General features: G+C 40.2%; 2 protein-coding genes and 1 long non-coding RNA gene across 5 annotated transcripts in view; 1 reads left to right on the forward strand and 2 right to left on the reverse strand.

The window, feature by feature from the left end:
• The window catches only part of LOC143106020 (oxysterol-binding protein 2-like), a 79035-nt gene extending 77665 nt beyond the window's left edge, over positions 1-1370 (reverse strand). Inside the window, exon 1 of the mRNA XM_076270183.1 lies at positions 1006-1370. Coding sequence (XP_076126298.1) covers positions 1006-1370 — 365 coding nt within the window. The remainder of the gene's footprint in view (positions 1-1005) is intronic.
• Positions 1371-1406: 36 nt separating this feature from the next.
• Positions 1407-10882, forward strand: LOC143106022 (uncharacterized). 2 transcript variants are annotated; one of them, XR_012983607.1, is made up of 4 exons: positions 1407-1488; positions 7856-7985; positions 10212-10324; positions 10484-10882. It is a non-coding gene; the product is annotated as an uncharacterized LOC143106022 (long non-coding RNA). The 2 variants fall into 2 exon arrangements; XR_012983606.1 differs by lacking the exon at positions 1407-1488 and having other exon boundaries at positions 7650-7985.
• On the reverse strand, positions 4152-17685 carry ube2d4 (ubiquitin conjugating enzyme E2 D4). 2 transcript variants are annotated; one of them, XM_076270185.1, is made up of 8 exons: positions 17630-17665; positions 17443-17487; positions 13774-13837; positions 13160-13191; positions 12969-13046; positions 12726-12831; positions 10462-10555; positions 4152-7661 (listed from the first exon to the last, which is right to left on the reverse strand). In XM_076270185.1, exons 2-8 carry the CDS (start codon positions 17464-17466, stop codon positions 7616-7618), a joined length of 444 nt encoding a protein of 147 aa, XP_076126300.1. In that variant the 5' UTR covers positions 17467-17487; positions 17630-17665; the 3' UTR covers positions 4152-7615. The 2 variants fall into 2 exon arrangements, with proteins under 2 accessions (XP_076126300.1, XP_076126299.1); XM_076270184.1 differs by having other exon boundaries at positions 17443-17685.
• Positions 17686-19305: the final 1620 nt, after the last annotated feature.

Below are 19305 nucleotides of genomic sequence, written 5' to 3' on the forward strand. Positions count from 1 at the left end.
TCTGTGCTCTTTTACAGCAGGCAAAGGGAAACATGAACTGCCTCAGTTGGAGGGCACACAAACAACAGGTGTCACTGGCAGTGGCACGGCGCACAGGTGTCACCTGTAGGGCATTTGATGTAGATTAGATCTGGCTTATACCATGATGACGGATCATATCGCGTTACAGTGTCCGAGGCTTGCAGGAGGCTATTTGAGAATGATATGATGTCACCTCTATGTTTGGTTCAGAGAGAACTCCAGGTAATAGTCAATTTACTATTGAGACATTTACCTGGCTATTATGCAACAATGACAGAGACAATAAACTTTGGTGTCATTGTTTCTTTTCCCCAACTCACCTTTTCCCACTCTCATCTTAATGACTTAGACATTAGCATTGTCAGTCAGCAGTTTAAAGTCGTGGTTCTATTCTAAAGCCTGATTATCATTCCTTCAATTTTGTCTGGTTAAAAATAGCAAGTTGTGACTAAATATTGCAAAATGTACGTTAATGAAGCCTGTGCTTATTTTCCGGTATAATAATAACGCTATTACTATCGGTGGCACTGGTCGCCTGGTACCACCAGATAACGAGATGTAGGGAGTAGAAATGTTTTCGTTGGGGTTAAGGATAGTGTCCACCTAGGAAGCTAGCCAGTCATATGACGGTGATGGCAGAAGGATGGGTCAATGCTTGCTAACTAGCAGCTACCTAACCAGATACGTGTGAGTGTGTCTGACAGGTCGGACTCTAAATGTCCACAACAACGAAGTTGCCAGGGGTTCTCAAGCAAACTTATGAAGTGAAACGTTTGGATAGTGAGCTAACGCCAGTTGCATTAACTCTTCCGAGTTAGCAAAACATAGCAAAATCGTTCATGACAGTTCAGAAGTCGCACTAAAGATGACCAGCTAGCCTGCTAAACAAATGCGTTCAGTTTATTAACCTACCAACCAAGCTGCATATAGTTTAAAACACAATGCATATCTATTTCTGGTTGGCATTATCAAACCTAATGTTACCTGTAATATGACAGAAGACCATTGCTGAGGACAAACCATCTGCGTTGATATCCTTTTAGATAGTTAGTCCATTTAAATAGCCAGCCTTTGTAAGTATCCGAGCCTGGAGCTGGTGTTCCAGCAGTTGTGGATCCCGAACCCTTCCCCTGGTCGCTCATCCTTTGATCCGCTTCAGAATGGGGTTCGTGGGGTAAACAGGGCACAGCGGTAAGGATCGAAACTATCCTGCTTGAGCCGCTGCAGGGAGCGGCCGTCCTCCCCATACACACACCGCCTATGAGTCTGGGTGGCAAGGCGGAGGAGGGTCTGAATCTAGGGGAGCGAATGAGAGCGAGGAAGGTAAAAAAACACACTGCGTACCCCATTCACATGACGCTGGATGTAGGAGACAGGAGCAGAGGAGGAGACTGATGCTGCGACGGAAAACGTCCCTTCTCCTGGTGTGACGTGACATAACATCAGGCAAAACGTGACTCGCTGCCAGTAAGTGTGTAGGCTATAGCCTACAGCCTACCTTTGCATTTTAATATTATTTACCCTAATTAAACAGTGTTGCTCTCAAACCAAATTGCTGACATGCCATCTCTACATCCTAGGTCCTAAATTCCGGTGATGAAAACAGGTAATGGAACAATTCTGGATAATGGCTTAATTGGCCAAGGCCTAATTTAGCCTATGGTCACCTATTTGGCAGATAGTAGCCGAAACATGTCGACTTCAAATCTGGCCGCAGAACTAGAACCTCAATAAAAATCACTTTTTTTTCAACCGTGACAGCTTCAGTTTTAGGGGGATTAATGGTCTCCTTCAACTTTGAAGTAGGCTAGGATACAGTAGGCTAGGCTACATGACTTCATGTGCACATCTGCACACACAGGTTGTTTTGTTCTGTAGGCTACTTGCATTTGTTTTGCTCAGTAAAAATCATTCTGCATTAACTCCAGAGCTCTCTAGCCTACACCTCAAGAGAGGGAGATTGATCCTTTCCATGTTTTTTGACAAAAGAGTGGATGTCAAACTGGGCTTAATAAAAACAAAATGCAGCCATTTTCTTCTTTTCTTCTGAGTGTAGCCTACACAAAACACAGACATAGGCAACACAGTTGAAAATGTGTCTTGGGAGGATAGACTCGGTTCCCAGGGTTGTGGCATTACCTAGCCTAGTTAAAACATAATTAAAGAATTTTCTATTGAGCTGCTGGTAACAGTTCTCAATTTGGGTTTTTTAATGGAAACTTAAGGCTACAGCCAAGGGAGCATACAGCCAATCCTTTCTCTGTCATCATGGAGCTACAGATGTGTGTGTGTGACTAAACAGACAAATAAATCCAAATGACTATATCAGAGGATGTAAGGCTCAAAATCAAAACAATAAAATCTATCTATGACCTTTTCTAAATGTGAAATGTAGCCTAAAGAGTTAGAAGAATGTTGTGGTGCAAAAAAAAAAACAATAAAATAGAACTGAACCTGATCTTGGAGAAGGCATGCCATCTGGTGGACAGTTGGTGACGATGAAAATGGAATCAACCACCAATTTCACTGTCATACCAATATTTATCAGACGTATTACAGATAATACAGGCTTAAACTCAAGACAGGTCATCAGAATTTGGATCTAGCTACTACTGTCATCAAAGTTTTATTTAAAAAAAAAACTGTGTTAATTACTCCAGTTAACATCTAAAAGCAATTAACAAATCTAAAATGTTTGTTATTATGAGGATTAATTTCCCAGGGGCATGATTACATAAATGAACTAGCAGTCGTGGCCTACTGGTTAGCGCTTCAGACTTGTAACCGGAGAGTTGCCGGTTCGAACCCCGACCAGTAGGCATGGCTGAAGTGCCCTTGAGCAAGGCACCTAACCCCTCACCACTCCCCAAGCGCTGCTGTTGTTGCAGGCAGCTCACTGCGCCGGGATTAGTGTGTGCTTCACCTGCTGAGTGTTTCACTAATTCACGGATTGGGATAAATGCAGAGACCAAATTTCTCTCACTACACGGGATCAAAAGAGTATACTTATAAATAGTTTACTAGGAACTACAAAGTGTGCTTGCTACGGTGTGGTTGACCATGGGAGCAGACAGTGGAATATGGTCCAAGGATTCCAACTGTAGCCTACGTCATTTTTGAAAATCGGGCAGGCAAAAGCATGCTACATGCAGTAACGCAACATCCAATTGGCTTCATTCACTAACTTTTTGTGAAGATCGGACAAAATGTGTGACCTTCGAACATTTAGTTTCGCTTTCGCTAAAATCCAATATGGCGGAAATTGACGTCATAGGGTGGGTTGAAATCGGCTTGATCCAAGAATTCCAGCAGTACCTCATATTTGAAAATCGGGGATAGGCGTCCAGGTTACGTGCATTAACGCAACATCCAAAACACATTGGCTAATTGTAGTGCCCCCTAGGGATCAAAGGACATCGGTTCTGGCCAGACCTTCCAGAGTTGCACTTGTGGCGATATCTCAAAAGGTCTAGGAGCAAGAGCTGGCCAAAAAAAATGGGGAGACAGGAATAATAAGAAGAAACCTTAAAGGTGCCATGTGTAAGAATTGAGGTAAAAATATCCAAAAAATTAGCTACACACATCAAAAGAATGAGAAGAAATAAGGGCGATGATGTCATTAAAAAAATGACAATGTATAGTGCTGCAGAGAGATCAACCTTAATTACTACATGCTAAATTACTAGCCACAGCCCGACAGGTGTCATAATACCAGTTTCGGCCATGGGAGGCGGTATGCGGGCAACATAACCGCCAGCCAAACTGCAATACACGTGTCTCGGTTGTTACTCTAGGGTAGACCAACTCACTTTCTGGAGGTGTACTGCCCCATCTTTTATGGAATGTGGAGTATGAATTGATTTTTTGGCGGACATTACACATGGCACCTTTAAGAACAACAATAGTGTGCCTGCTTTAGCAAGCACACTAATAAGAAGAAAACTTAAGAAGAACAAGAGTGTGTCTGCTTTAGCAAGCACACTAAGGCTCAAATACCCTCATGAAACTAAAATGAAACTGTGCTGTAACCAATAGAAAACCATTTATTGTTAGAAATAAAGCACACATAAAACTAAATTGTTAATGCATTGGTGTGGGTATGGCCAGTGAAATGAATCTCGGACCAAGTGTAAAACAAAAGGAGCTTTATTCATGTATTTTGACAACTTGAGAGTTTTTTTTTTCGTTTTTTTTTCAGGTGTAGCACATACTGTAAATGGATGCAAAGGGGGAGTATTAGATGTGGTGACAGGTCTTCCGCACATAATATTCTACACAAATCAAAATCATAGAACCAAGTGGATGAGGAGCCACACACGGCTGTGTGCTACACAGTAGATAGATACGGGGACAGTAAAACTCTCTGTTTTAATCTCCTCTAAATTAAAAACAAACAGCAGGAAAATTGACTTTCATTTCCCATTTGTAGGAAGTAAGAAAAAAAAAATGAAGACACACACGCACACACACTTTACAGTACCCATAGCTATAAAATGACAGTTAAGGCTGAGATTTTCTTGAAGGTGTCAGGAGAGGCAAATGGTACAGAAATCCCTGATATTTTGCAGATGGCTGTTTTTTTTTTTTGTTTGCTTGCTTGTTTGTTTGTTTGTTTTCTGTAGAAGTAAGCATGCTAGTGTTCCAAGTGGTCAGAGCTGACCTGCTGATGAGTGCGTCCGGTTCGTTCCAACTCAGCTCATCTACGCCGTCCTCTCATGACATCCATCATCAAAGCTCCATTGTGAACATTATTCTGACTGCATTTCAAGCGTATCGATGGAAGACGGCAAAAAAATAAATAGCAAAAATAAATACATAAATAAATAAAACGTCACAAACTACAGGGAGCACAACCAGTGAGCTTCGGTCAGCTACGTCTAGCAAGGATATGCACACACCGCAATATTTAAGCCAATGCGTGAAGCAAGCAGCTTCATCCATACAATGAGAGAGTTCGGTTTGCATTCAGGAGATTACATTCAACAAACAATTCTGTGGGTACATATACAGGATATCCTGTTAGGTTTGTGAGGCTCCATCTGATCCCTCCCCACACTGTGTTCTATATCATGTTTTAAACTATCAAGGCATGTCAAGTAAAGAAAGAAAAAAAAAAAAAAATTCAGTGCTTAAACACCAACTTATGAAATGATATACAAGTCTGATCTTGAAATGATATTCAGTGTTATTTGAAAACAGCCCAAATAGAGCCCTTTTTCAGGGCAAAACTGCATTTAATGACCCAGAATAAGAGTGTGCGGATCCTTGCTGTGAGGATTACAGCAGTGTTAAAAGAACAGACTCATCCAGCAGTACATCTCCTGGGCAACCTATTCAGTTCAGGAGGTATTAGGTCGCCCCCGCCACTTCCACACTGAAGGTACAAAGCCAGTCAGGCCCCCACCCCATACACACACACACACACACACACATTTCTCTTTTCTTTCAGGATGATCAATTCCCTTTACTATGGCAAGATTCATCCTCCGACCCACAAATAGCCACGCAATAATGGTGGAACAGGTGTAAAACCCAAATAGAACTCTAATGAAATGCACTGCAAGTCCTCCAGCACCTGTGCTGGGTTTGTACAGAGCTCACTGTCAACTCAATGGAAATGCACAAAAGGTTAATCATTTTAGTGAAGGATCAAAAGAAGACTGTAGCTGTGAAAGACTGTAAAATGTAAGAAAAATAAGGAAAAGATCTTTTGTAAAGATAGTGTGGCATAAATCTATTGCCTTTATACAGGTCCCCATGATGCACCTTCCCCATGTTAAATAAAAAAGGGGGTTGTAGCATAGTAGTAGACCTAGAAGAGTAGAGTTTCCATATGGATTTTTACAATTCCAGTTCTCTTTTGTACAGTAAATACTCAGTTGGATAAACTACTGTCTGACTTTTAGACGTATAATGAGTTACTTACACAAAATATTGTCTGTTATGGATCCTATTTTTTGTAAACTAATACTTACAACTCTACTGTAACATGCACATGCATTGGTTACAGTTTTGTGTAAAAAATCACGATGGAAACTCCATATTTAGGAACCGCACAGGTAAACCACCAGTGTAAATTCACAGGTGCATCGATGGGAGATTTAAAAAAAAAAAAAAAAAAACTAACACATTCATTAAAATAACAAAAAATACACCAATGTTGATTTAAGTTAATACTGAGGTTAATACCTTTGGGAAAAGTATAGGGCTTGCTCACAAACGGAACTGTTTGCAATCATAACCAAAGTTTCTTTCCATCTCACAACTGAGCGGCCAAAGGGTTTCCCTTTCCAAAGATCCACAGTCAGCTATGAACATTCACGTCATAAGGTTGAACAATAAAACATGATCTGATCTGGGCCAAGGAGGACAGGAGGTTGGAGGGGGGACACTGGCGCAGGACCCATCTTAGCCTCTGCCTACGAATTCAGGGGAGACGCCCGCAGTTGGACAACACTATGCACATCCACACCATAGATAGCCGAGTTAATCAGAGTATTTGTTAGTTCATGTTCCAAGTGATGTGCTGCACATGAGAAGGGATCCCAACTCCCACAATCCCTTCCTAGTGTCTGACTTTGGCCTTGTAGAAGCCATTATGTAGGAACAGAGGCAGGGCAATTGAGCTACATTCTGGATGATAAAGGAGGTTCATCAGGAGCCTTAACATCTATCCCGATGTGCTAATATTACAGTAAAAAAAATTGCAGGTATTGTTGAAGCACCAGAAGATCTTATTTGACAACATTCTAAAGTTATTAACATGATAGATTAAACATGTCACCATTACAGTAAGTTCTGTACTTCAAAGTTGTGAGGTCAACCATGATACCAGCCTCTCCAGCTTTAAAACAAATGTCTGCCACATGGTCAGAGAGTGAAATGACGCCAGTGGCCACTGTAGACAAGCCTCATTTCACTAAGGGAGCTCCAATCCAATCAAATAGTACAGCAGAATAAACAAAAATATCCATGCACACAAAGCACGACCCCCCTATGTGCTCGTTCTGTAGAGGAGAATGGGCCGAGCAACCAAGTAGCTCCCTTGTCCAATTTCAACGGAACATTCAGAAAAATGATTCATACAACAGCCATGTTGACAACAACAACAAACGGTGATCATAAGCATAATCAAACAGTTTTATGAGGAGTAACACTGATAATAATAATAATAATAATAATAATAATAATAATAATAATCATAATGTATGGATCACAATAACAGTAGTAGCACTAATAGTAGTAAAAGTCTAGTGTGATTTTTCCTGGGTTTGTGGTGGCGGTGGTGGTGGTGGTGGCCTGCGTTACCAGGCTTGGCTCAGCTGGTTCAGGCCCAGGCTGAGAGAGGGGACCTCTGGAGCGGCCGGAGAGAGGCTCATTGCAGCCAGTTCACACAGGTGTCACTCAGTCCACGCCTGGAGCTTGCGCGGTTTTTTCCTCCCTTTTTTGTCATTTCAAAAGGGTGTGTCATTTAATTTTTTGTCCCCGTCTGGTTCCGACTCCTTATGTTAAAAATGTTAAAACATATCTTTTTTTCTGTGTTCCTTTGCTTGCTTCCTTTTTTAGTGGTTCTTCGGATGTGTTCTGTAGGCTCTCACATGGCATACTTTTGAGTCCATTCTCTTGCTAGTCTGTTGTACCTGTGAAAAATATGACGGAACAACATTAGTGTCTGGCAATTATTTCTAAGGTCAAAGGTGTCTTTTAAAGTCATACAATTAGGGTGGGCACGTGCCTGCCCGCCCAAAATCATAAGATTTGTTTTTTCTTATTAATCAGACCGCAGTTAACGTGTCATCTATTCATCTCTCTCACGTCTCCCTGCTGCATTCAGCTGTTTGAAAGCTGATGTTGGTTCTGAACTGCTATTGGCTCGGCTGATCTCCATAGGCGGGACTAAGCGAGACGGTGACTTTGGCAAAGCAGGCAGGAAGGCAATCAGCACAATGCAGAAAAGTGGACAGGTAACAACAGAATGCTCTTGCCCCCTTAAATGGTTTGATAGAGAGATTGACTCCCTAAATCTATGAATAAATATTTGACAAACATTCATTATTTAGTTACTTTAAATTAGCCCAAGGTAGCCTTATCACCTTTGTGTGCATTAAGCTCATGGGCTTTGTCAGGAATAACAATGGAAAGCTGAATGTGGTGAGAGTGTCTTCAGTAGCCCTAAAGACAACAACTGGAAATGGAACAGCCTACTATCCACTGTCTGTTACACTGCATGTAGCCTAGCAGCCATCCAATGTAAATACTATGAAATTAGGCCAGGATACTAGTAGTGTCTCCTCGTGGAATTAGCTTAATATACATAGCCTACTGGTAATCAGAAAAAAAACCTCATGTTTACCTGAAGGGTTCTAGCCTACACTGCAAAATATTTTTTAAGTTAATATTAAGTGTAAATATAAATTTTTAAGCTGTAGGCTATTTTTGAATGAATGACCAACAATGTATAAGCTAAAGTGACAATATGATTTTATCATTTAATGAGCCAGAAGGGGGGGGGGGGCAGTGAAGAACAAGACCAGGCAGGGTTGGTTGTCTTTTTTTGTCAAATAGACAAGTGGATGTAATTTTGGTAGTCAATCATAGAACTGTACACAGTTCTATAAAGAATCAAGAAAAAATATCTTTGAGGCCTATGTACAGTGGGGAGAATAAGTATTTGAACCCATGCTAAAGTTGACTGAAAAGAGGAATATAAAATCATAAAAAATGAGTAAAAATCTAACATTTAAGGACACCAATTTTCTTAGTGAATGAAGAATGTATTGTAAATAAATAAATGTTCTTCCTTAAAATACAGGGGTAATAAGTATTTGACCCCTATGTTAAATTCCCATAGAGGCAGGCAGATTTTTAATTTTTAAAGGCCACTTATTTCATGGATCCAGGATACTATGCATCCTGATAAAGTTCCCTTGGCCTTTGGAATTAAAATAGCCCCACATCATCACATACCCTTCACCATGTGTTTTTCAGTTAGCCTATTAGCTGGTTTGATTTGCATTGAACTCAATGAGCATCAAACCAGCTAATAGGCTAACTGAAAAAAACACCATGCCAATCTCTAGGTATGGTGAAGGGTATGTGATGATGTGGAGGCCAAGGGAACTTTATCAGGATGCATAGTATCCTGGATCCATGAAATAAGTGGCCTTTAAAAAAAAAAAAAAATCTGCTTGCCTCTATGGGAATTTAACATAGGGGTCAAATACTTATTACCCCTGTATTTTAAGGAAGAACATTTATTTATTTACGATACATTCTTCATTCACTAAGAAAATTGGTGTCCTTAAATGTTGGATTTTTACTAATTTTCTATTAAGGCATTAAGATCAATTTCTAACAGATGATTTTATATTCCTCTTTTTAGTCAACTTTAGCATGGGTTCAAATACTTATTCTCCCCACTGTATATTATTTGTGTTCGGGGTGTAGTTTTTATCTTTTTTAAAAGGTTTTTTTTTTTTTTAAATACAGCTAAAAAAAATACAGCTCAGCCCAGTGCCCACCACAAAAATATGGTTTGTATGGTTTGCCCCGGGTCTTCCATTGTTATAATATGTTTCTGTAAAAATCAATTTTGCAATTCTGATGAGAGATCACAGATTCTCCCCCAGGTAATCAATGGCCATTTGTTTACTTTAAACGTTTGTGCGCATGAGAATGCTTCTGCATTCAGAATACCAATAATATTTGTAACTATATTACTACATGTTACATTACTATGGGGAGCACACAGAAGAGGATGAAGGTGAGATGCTGATAGCAGACATTTTATGTATGCAGTTTCTTTACTCTTATAGAGGTAAACAGACACAGGTGCACCTCTATTACTTCATATTGGCAGATAGTGTTCACAAAATTCTGAGCTATGTTAGTGACAAAAGCAAGTGATTTACACTGATGTTTCTACATGCCCTGTTTGCTTCCATTATATAGCCCTTACTCTGTTGCCAGTCTTTCAGCATTGTAACTCAATACAGGGCCAATTTAGACCTAAAACAGAGCCAAGGCCCAGGTTGAGTTTCCTTTAAAACGAGTATCGAGCTGTATAGCCTACAAATTCATTCAAATGTTTTTTGATATACTATGAAATCACAGTCGGATTCAAAGAGCTGACCCCTTGGGTCAGGTTAATACAAATCTGAGGAAAAAATAACATTGTTTCTCTATTCCAGGATTTATTTATGCATCATCTTAGATTACCACCAGAGGGAGCATCTTGAGGACAACAGCTCACAGATTCAGCCGAGTAAGATCAATCATATACATATGATTGGTACACACTAAGGTACACATAATGGCTGTATATTTTTTAGATTTAACTTGCTGATGTTTTATTACTTAGAATTGTATCCCCTCTCAAATACACATAAAAGCAACAGAATGTTAAGGCTATGCAGGTGGTGTATAAAAAGCTCTACTCACTTTTCCCTGTCTGCTTTGTAAGTATGTGCGATCTCCGGTACCAGAGGGTCATCAGGATTGGGGTCACACAGCAGAGAGCAGATGGACAACAGAACTGGAAACAAAAGAGAAAAAAAGTTGGAATTCCATACTGTCCAAAACTACACACACCAGATATTTCTTATCTCTGGTTTGTCATTGAAAAGGAAGTGTTGTGGCTGTGGCTGTATTTAGCCTGTGTAGGATATAATGGTAAGACAATATTCCAGCTCAAGTAATAGATACTGAGGGCCAGATATACGTACATTTAAGAACGTAGCGTTATCGGTGCCATGGCCAACCCGCAGAAACCGCACGCTATGACACTTATGTTAATGTCATATTTATCAAACCTGGACTTCATCAAGTAAACAGCACCTTTCTACGCCCCCTACCGCAAAAAGGCCTGTTTGTACATACCTCGCCACCTGGCCCTGAGCGCATACAGTTCAGCACTGCTATTGTAACTTGTTTCTATTTTATTCAGCAAGGTTAGTGCTGGGGTGCATACAGTTCCATATCCCAAGACAAGTTCAGAATCAGAATCAGAATAATTTTATTGCCAAGTTTTTAAGACTATGAATTTGACTATGAATATGACAAAGTGCAGATGCAGGGACAAAAACATTATGCAGAAAGGGGGGCTATGTTTTGTTGAGGAGACTAATTGCAGAGGGGAAGAAACTGTTTTTGTGGCGTGAGGTCCTGGTCATGATGGACCGCAGCCTCCTGCCAGAGGGGAGTGTCTCAAACAGACTGTGTCCGGGGTGGGAGGGGTCTGCAGCAATCTTTCATGCCTGCCTCAGGGTCCTGGAGGTGTACAGACTTTGGAGAGAAGGCAGGCTGCAGCCAATCACTCTCTCAGCAGAGCAAGTTATGAAGTAAAACTCAGTAAAGCTGTAGGGCTGACTGATTAATTACTATGCAAGATTGCCTAGGCTAGGTGTGGAACAAAAATGACGTAAGGACTGTAAGGATTGTAAGGACTGAAACATTACATGTTTACCTTATGTATGCATTGGTGCATTATCTATGCATCATCTAAGCATCATACCTATGCATGCCAAGTTCATAATTTATTTAACGCAGCTGCGGAATTCAAAGACAACAGAGAGAATCAGCATTTTCACGTGTCTTGGTTGGTCTGAGCACTTGAGCGACACCCACATACACCATTCTCCCGCTTTCATCATAGGCATTGCTATGACAACAGTAGCTGTTAACCACCTTTCCCTCGCAGCCTCTGAATGGCACACAATGGCACACATGTTGAGTGTGAGTGTGTGCCTGCCCTTTGCCTGTCTAAAAATAATACCACCCTGCGCTTGTTTACGCTAAAGCTTTAGCTTCTCCCATTCTTCACAATGTCATCTAGGAATTTCACTGGAACACCAAACATATAATTGTGTGTAATTTATTTTATCATGTTCATTTGAATTTGGGAGGCAAATCCACTTTAAGTGCTGTGCCGTAAAATCCAAATACCTCTGTCCAGATATAAAAGCATCTGTCACGTTCATGTAATATGGTTTACTATTTTAAGCTATCACCACCTGGTACTGTAAAAGCTCCTTACTAATTTGACACACCCCAACACAGAGGTCTATTAAAGTCCATCCAGAAGAAGATGCAGAGTCACTTGTGTCATGCACAAAGGGGGTTTCTGTTTAGATGCACCAGTTCCCTCAGTGCTTCATAATCTATTCCAAACAGTCCTACCAGCATCATTAAAGGCAAAGTATGTCACTCTGTTCACCTCAACAACAAATCAAATTACACACCCTCCCTTCCATGCTCCCAAAACAATGTGTTGATTGGCTGGAATTCTTTATGGTTTGGAGCAGGACACTGTTTGTTTCCCATTTCCAGACATTATTTGAGTGTTGTGTTGATTTCGTGGCTCAGCCCTGCACTCGCCTGGATTTGAACCCGCAACTTGAAGCACCTCAGACTGGAAGTCGAAAGCACTAGCAAGTGAGCTAAAACCAATAGGCCCTAGCATCTCCTGCTATTACGTCTCTTAAGGCGTCATTAAGGGGAAGTTTAAACTACATACATACTGCACAGCTACATACCAGCTGGCTAACGTTACAAGTGCACGTACAGAATGAGCAGCTTGAGAACTGTGAGTAGCAATTCCCAGTATTTGACAAAAAATGTATTGGATTAGAATTGTGGACTTTGAGCTAAACTCCCAGTGTTCACAAAACAATAAATGACATACCTTTACATACATGTGCACATACCTTTGGATACAGTGAGCGCTGGTGACCACTGTGATCTTAAAATATCCAGACAAATGCTCCCATTGCTGTTTATGTTTGGGTGGTAGATTTTTGTTGTGAAAGCAACCTTAAATTGGATTTGGAAATGAAAGGTATGCATTCAGTAACCATATACACATTCAAATACTTTTCAGTCAAACATTTTACGCTTTCAAAGATAGAACGAATTATGTTTCATATTTTTAAATCACATGGCTCTGTTACCTTAGGAGGCTTAAAGGGATAGTCTGTGGGGAAGTGAATTGTGAGGAAGAAGACTCCACCCTGGTATGGGCTGTCATTCTAAGACAAAGACACAGAATGGTAATGCTGTGAGAGAGACGTCAAACGCTTTTTGACTATGGCATTATTGAACAGATGAAGTGGATCAGACGAGTGCAAAATGATCTACCTACCGGCCCCATTATCGTCGCCTGCCAGTGAAAAACTGAAAAACATACACAAAAGATGCAACACAGCAGTCAAGACACAGCTAGCACGCAGCCAATGCCAATAAAATATTTTTATACCTGACGAAGACCTGAGTGGTTGAAACATTGTAACCTGCCATTAAACTGGGAGCATACAAGGCAGTGTGCGGATAGCTTTACTTTTTTCTAAATAGCAAATCTAAACAGCGATGAAGCCTGAATCAAAGCAGATGTTAAGCATTGCATTATTAATGTCTCGTTGTACCATGCTCTCACAGTAAATTCAGAGAAAAATCTGTGTTGAATCAGAACCATTAACACATTCTTTGGGAGTCAAGAACTTGGCTGATTACCATTAGATATACAGTTATAACATCTGCCTGGAGCTTCTGGAGCATGACTAAAACAGGTCTGACAGACCTCTAATTTAAACTGCTATACTTTCCCACATGATATAACCGTATGGGGGCAACCGTAATCCTGGGGTTGACATACTGTCGTCAGGCCGGGAAACTCCACCTAGGGCCCGTCTGGATGGAACGGCAAGAGCCACACACATACACACACACACACACACACACACACACACACACACTTACGGTCTTCGCCAACTGGTCCTGCTGAGCACTGGGCGGGAGGATCCCTTTGCAGGTCTGTCAGCTCCTGTAGGGGAGAGCAAAGAGATGCATCATTGAGACAGATGCCATGTTAGCCCTGTGCATGAGAAAAGTCCTTTCAGGTTTATGCAGTGCCCCCCATAACCCTTCCATCCGATGCCACTTACAGTTCAGTGGAAGTGTGCATTTGATTAGCTCTGGGGTTCTTAAATGTATGGCCTGTAAATGGTTTAGCAGCTGAGGCACTAGTTGTCCTTATCATCTCTACGTGACTGGTTGACGCCTTTAAAAATTGTTCAGCCAGATACACTACATTCCAATTATATTATTTAAACTCAGTTTGCCCTTTATAGCTGTACATGACATAGTCTATCTACAATTTCACAGGGGGCGCTCTACCCATGAGGGAGCATAAAGTGCAAATGATATTTTTCTAATTTCCCTTTTAACCCTTCAGCAGGGACATTTTGAGCATTCTAACATGTTCCACAACATTGTAAGGTTCTAAAATTCCATGTTGAATTCAATGAACCCAGAGCCATATAAAGGTACCTTTATATGGCTCTGAATGAACCCAGAGCTCTGAATGAACCTAGACATTCTTTAGAACGTTCAATTTCCAACATTCTGGTACCGGCTTAAGGGCTAAGAGTATTGGTAAATTGCCATACTGACCATAGCCTACTGTATTGATCTGCAAACCACAGATTATATGTTTGGGCTGTGGACACTAGATAAAAACCTAAAACCTAAACCTAAATAAACCATGTGTGACTGTAGTCTGTCAAATTCTGTAACATTTAGGTCTCAGAGGTTGGGTCTTGGCATGCTGGAGGAGGACAATATTGGACTCCCGCTATTTGTAGCCGAGAGACACCATATTCCCAGCACTTGAAGTAGTTGTGAAACCTTCTGTGCAAACATGGCAAACTGACTACAAGTGGCAGGCCATGGGTCCTTGACCTGCCCACAACTGTTGGTATTGCATATCAGCCTGAAAACAGCGCATTAGATTAACTCTGACTCACAGCTCCAGAAACAGGCAACGTCTCTAAAGTTAGCTGTGCAAGCTGACAGCTGTTTACCAAACACTTTTACTCACTCAAAGTCCAGAGGTTTGGCCCTGGACCCCCACTCCATAATTGCCATTTTAGAGGAAAACTGCCTCACCAAGTCAGGTGAATATTTAGAATGTCTGTAGTCTTCTCCAACAAGCTACAGAAAGAGATTTTCCAAGATGGATTCTTACATCAGGGTTTAAGCTTTGGGATATTAGGTCTTTCTTTAAGGACAAAATGACCTGGTTCTTCTTATCTTAATACAGAAAAATTACAAATGGAAAATACTCCTTAGATTAATTACATGGTCTGTTAATGTGCCTTTTAGAATTACTGTAATTATGTACCGGTACTTGTTTTTTCTACAACCAATCAGATACACCAAACAAATGAGTCACAACAACTATATTTTTCTTGGGCTTAGATTTGCGCAACCTTTGTTACCACATTTTGCGGTTGTTGTAGATAAATACACTACTACATTCATAACAGGAAACGTATTTGTCAACAGTGTTCTAGATGACATGACAGACAAAGGGGACCCATAACAACATGTTAAAAGGGGCCCATAATATGGGTTTAACATTTGGCATTTTCTTCAGTAAACCTCCTCCGGCCAGTTCAGTTCAGTTAACTTTGACATTTAAGATGTCTGCCCTTCAAAGCAGGTCACCACTTCATAAGGAGTACACTTCCAAGACAATTTACTCCACCACTGTGTGGAAAAATGCAAGACATAGTCATGGCCCTGAGCAGTACTTCAGACTAACTTTGTTTCAGCTGTTATAACAGTCTACACTATAACAGTGTACTTTAATATTATTTTGATAATGCTCCATTCTTTTGATAAAAAGGACTACATTTTACCATAATGGTTATAATTTAGTTAGAGGAATTCTCTTCTTCTCCAAGAATCCTTTATATATTACTCTTGCGGGGGCATTGATAGCAACACATAACAATATAGCAAAAACTATCTTTCATAAATTAGTGCAAGTTCATGTTCCTATATGATTTCTATTACTATTACAACAAGACCATATCAACTTCACTGATGAGTCTAAATAATAACCAATGAACATATGTGTGATACTAAATTACCTACTACTGTAGTGTGTGTTGGAAAAAAAAGATCCCAAATTATAAGGTCATATTTATTTTAAGTAGGCTAGGTTTGTGTCAGTGTTTATATACAAAGACCTGCATGGAAATCATAATAAAAGCTCTGGTGTTGTTTTTAATTGCAGTTTATGTTGCTTTTGAACTAGTTTTCAATAATGTAACTAACATGATGTAACACAACATTGACAGGAATAGTCATTCTTTAAAAATACCTTAGGTCATGCTGTAAAATGGCTTTTTTGCCATTTCAGTAGGCTAGCACATGGTTTAAAGCCACAACAAAATATAACAAGCCCGTGTCTATTTTACTGAAGCATCATGAAGGCAACATCATAAATGAGTTAAGTATTTCAATAGTAAGTAACCTTTTCTCAGTAAGTAATCTAACCCCTATTCAGAATGTGCATTATGCAATGTCATTTGACACTATCAGTGCAACTCTATTTGGAAACTTACTGGTCCTACTAGCTCATGTTTTGGCCTCTAGCCTATTTGTCGAGAGAAATCGCATATTCATATTCACATGAATAATTCTTTAGATGTAATACTTTAATATCCAGTCTCAGTAAAGGCAATGTAGCCTAGTAGCTCCTAATGAGGAAAGCTGATTTAGAACTTCATAGGCTACCGCGCGTGGCCCGTTCACCCACGCCAGCGGGAACAGACCGGCCGAAAGCATAAAAGGGTTATGCACAGAATGTCGCATGGATTTCGTTAAAATTTGCGATTAAAACACACGGGCACTCGGACGCCGTGTTAAATCTGTTAAAAATACCCTCGGCTGTCCCACTGCCCTATTTGCCCATCCATATATGGAAACATTGACATTGGGGTTCAGTATTTGGCAAGTTGCAGGCAGCTGCCATCCATCACGCCTGCGCATCAAACCTACCACTCATTCAAGATGAGAAAAATGAATACACACATAATTTGACATTTTTACATGTTTCCAACCACCCAACCCTCAAAAGAAACGCCAAATGTTAATCTGATGTGAACATAAACTTGGACATATCATCTCCACTTTCTGTGTCATCGTGTGAACTGTCTTTTAGCTACAATGTATCGGCCGCAAGCCTGCGTGTGCGGTCAAATGCAAGGCAAAACAAATCAAGCCAAACCAAACTGCTACAAAAAACCCGAAATTAAAATACGACATGCTGTTCTCCAATCCCCCCCTTGTTGTCTGAAGCATTGCCATGGCCAGGAGAATGCTTCAATGCGTCAAATGCAATCTCCCACCATTGACCATCCGTCTTTGTCTAAGTATCCAGCCAGTGCCTTTTAGGTCGGATAGAGAAGAGGAAAAGTAATTTAATGTGTAGCACAAAGACAGATAGGCTACTAAGGTCCAAATTCGCGAACAGAATCACAACCCAGATAATTGCCAAAGAGAAGACATTGCTGGTAGCCTACGACACGATTTAACTGATGTATTGCCACATAGAGCAACAAACAGGCGAACACTCACCTTCTGGATTCTTTTCAACGCCATTGCTGGTTTAATTAGATCTGGCTAGGGGAATAACATACAGCTGATTTAAACAGCTAGAAAATGATGACTGGTTTAACGTAGAAATTATATATTTCCTAATCCTTATGTGTGCCCCTCTGTAACGTCTAGAAAACAAAATAAATAAAATGAATGTTGTGAATACTCTCCGATTTCTCCAATTTGGACTCCCTTCACTGACTTCACTGACAGCTTCCAGTAAGCTACTGCTACTAGAGAGCAATACTGCAAAATCGCGATACTTCCTCAGAGTAGGCCCTTGACAAGCAGTTGCATCATGGGCATTGTAGTTTTCCTCTTTATTGCAGAAAACCACATTTTAAGATAGCCTAATTAGGCTACATAATATTGGGCACACGCAGGAAAGAGGAAATCCAAAGCCAAATGTTTTAGGCTATTTTGCCTATATATTTTGTACCAATTTGGTACAATGGTAGGGCCTATAAGGCCTAGGCCTACACTTTTTATCTATGCATAAATAGGCAGTTGTAGCCTACAATTCCGAAGGCAACCCAGAATAAAACGTCAGGATAATTGTTCATAATACATTTACATTATCTATGAACCATACGTTCAGATAACTCAGCAAAACAATCATGCGCGTTATTAATTTAAAAAATAGGCCAAAACTATCAGCCTACAAAACTATTTGCACAACAATAGACAAACAACTGTAAGCCTCATTTGTGTATGCTACTACGGTCTGATGAATTTGCAGTGATACACATTTGGTATATTAGGCGACAGTGGACCATGTTGATAAACCAATCACATTCAGGAATAAAGATATAGTCCCAACTGAGTCTTCGGGGATCGGCCACAAGATGGCGCTGAAATATAAAATATAAAAGTAGTAAGATGTAAGCCCTGTTGAAAACCCCCTAAGTCTTTTCAACCACCAGAGCGCTCCAACTGACCTGAAATCAAGATATGTCCTTCAGGCATTCTTCCAAAACGAGGGCCAGTTCTTGTGAAACACACAGCATCTTCTCTTTGATCATCATTTGATCAGAAATATCCATTGACTTGATGTGTAAATCTATATGTTGTACCTAATTTATCTCGAGGGAAATTTGGGAGGTGTCATTGCATGCTTTTTCTTGAATTTTGAAAAAAATATATTGTGTGCCTTCCGATGTCCTTTCAAATGACCCAGTAGTGAAATCTAGTTTAAGCTACTTATACACAAACAAGATGGGTCAGTCTGATTGTTTAGAATACTGTCCTTTCATTTCATTTCCTAGGGTTAGGGTTAGGCTAGATATAGAAATGTCATTGTAAACACACACACACACACACACACACACACTCACATAGGTGATCATATATTTTACCTAATCAAAGATAAGACACCCTTTCAGTTGAATCCAATAATACCACATTGAGGGGGGTATTGAGTGTTCGTCTTTACTTACTGCCTTGTATATCAAGTTAAACTTAAACTTAAAAGTTCTGTGTTTATCAGTGGTGTACATTACCATTCAAACACACGCTTCCACCAGAGGCTATATAGCTCACAATCTGAACTTCACGTGTCAATCCAGCCCACAGGGTTTTTTTTTTTTATTATTATTATTATTTCACTGTTTCTTTTGAGACAGCGAGTGGTGTCACATTGTGGATTGTCCCTGGAAAGAAACAGGCATCAACTAAACATATATATCAAAATTCTGTTGTTGTTTTCATGATCATATCATACACAGTGTCTATTTTATGATGTATCTGCAAAAAATAACCTTTACTGAATAGCTGTCATGGGTGCCTTCATCTGAAGTTGCTGTCTTAAAGATTCCGCACAATTTGAAACAATAATCCAACAAG

The sequence above is a fragment of the Alosa pseudoharengus genome, unplaced genomic scaffold, assembly GCF_046254945.1.
Source record: "Alosa pseudoharengus isolate Yale_2024_CS ecotype anadromous, Long Island Sound unplaced genomic scaffold, YU_APseudo_1.1 YU_APseudo_1.1_scf_6, whole genome shotgun sequence".
NCBI classification, from domain to species: Eukaryota; Metazoa; Chordata; class Actinopteri; order Clupeiformes; family Clupeidae; genus Alosa; species Alosa pseudoharengus.

Coding starts and splice junctions, on each gene's coding strand:
- ube2d4 (XM_076270184.1), bottom strand. CDS start 17,466: ATGGCGTTGAAAAGAATCCAGAAG. Junction 10,556..12,725: donor AGCGCTCACTGTATCCAAAG/GTATGTGCACAT, acceptor TTTTGTTTCCAG/TTCTGTTGTCCATCTGCTCT. Junction 7,662..10,461: donor TACAAAGCAGACAGGGAAAA/GTGAGTAGAGCT, acceptor TATTTTTCACAG/GTACAACAGACTAGCAAGAG.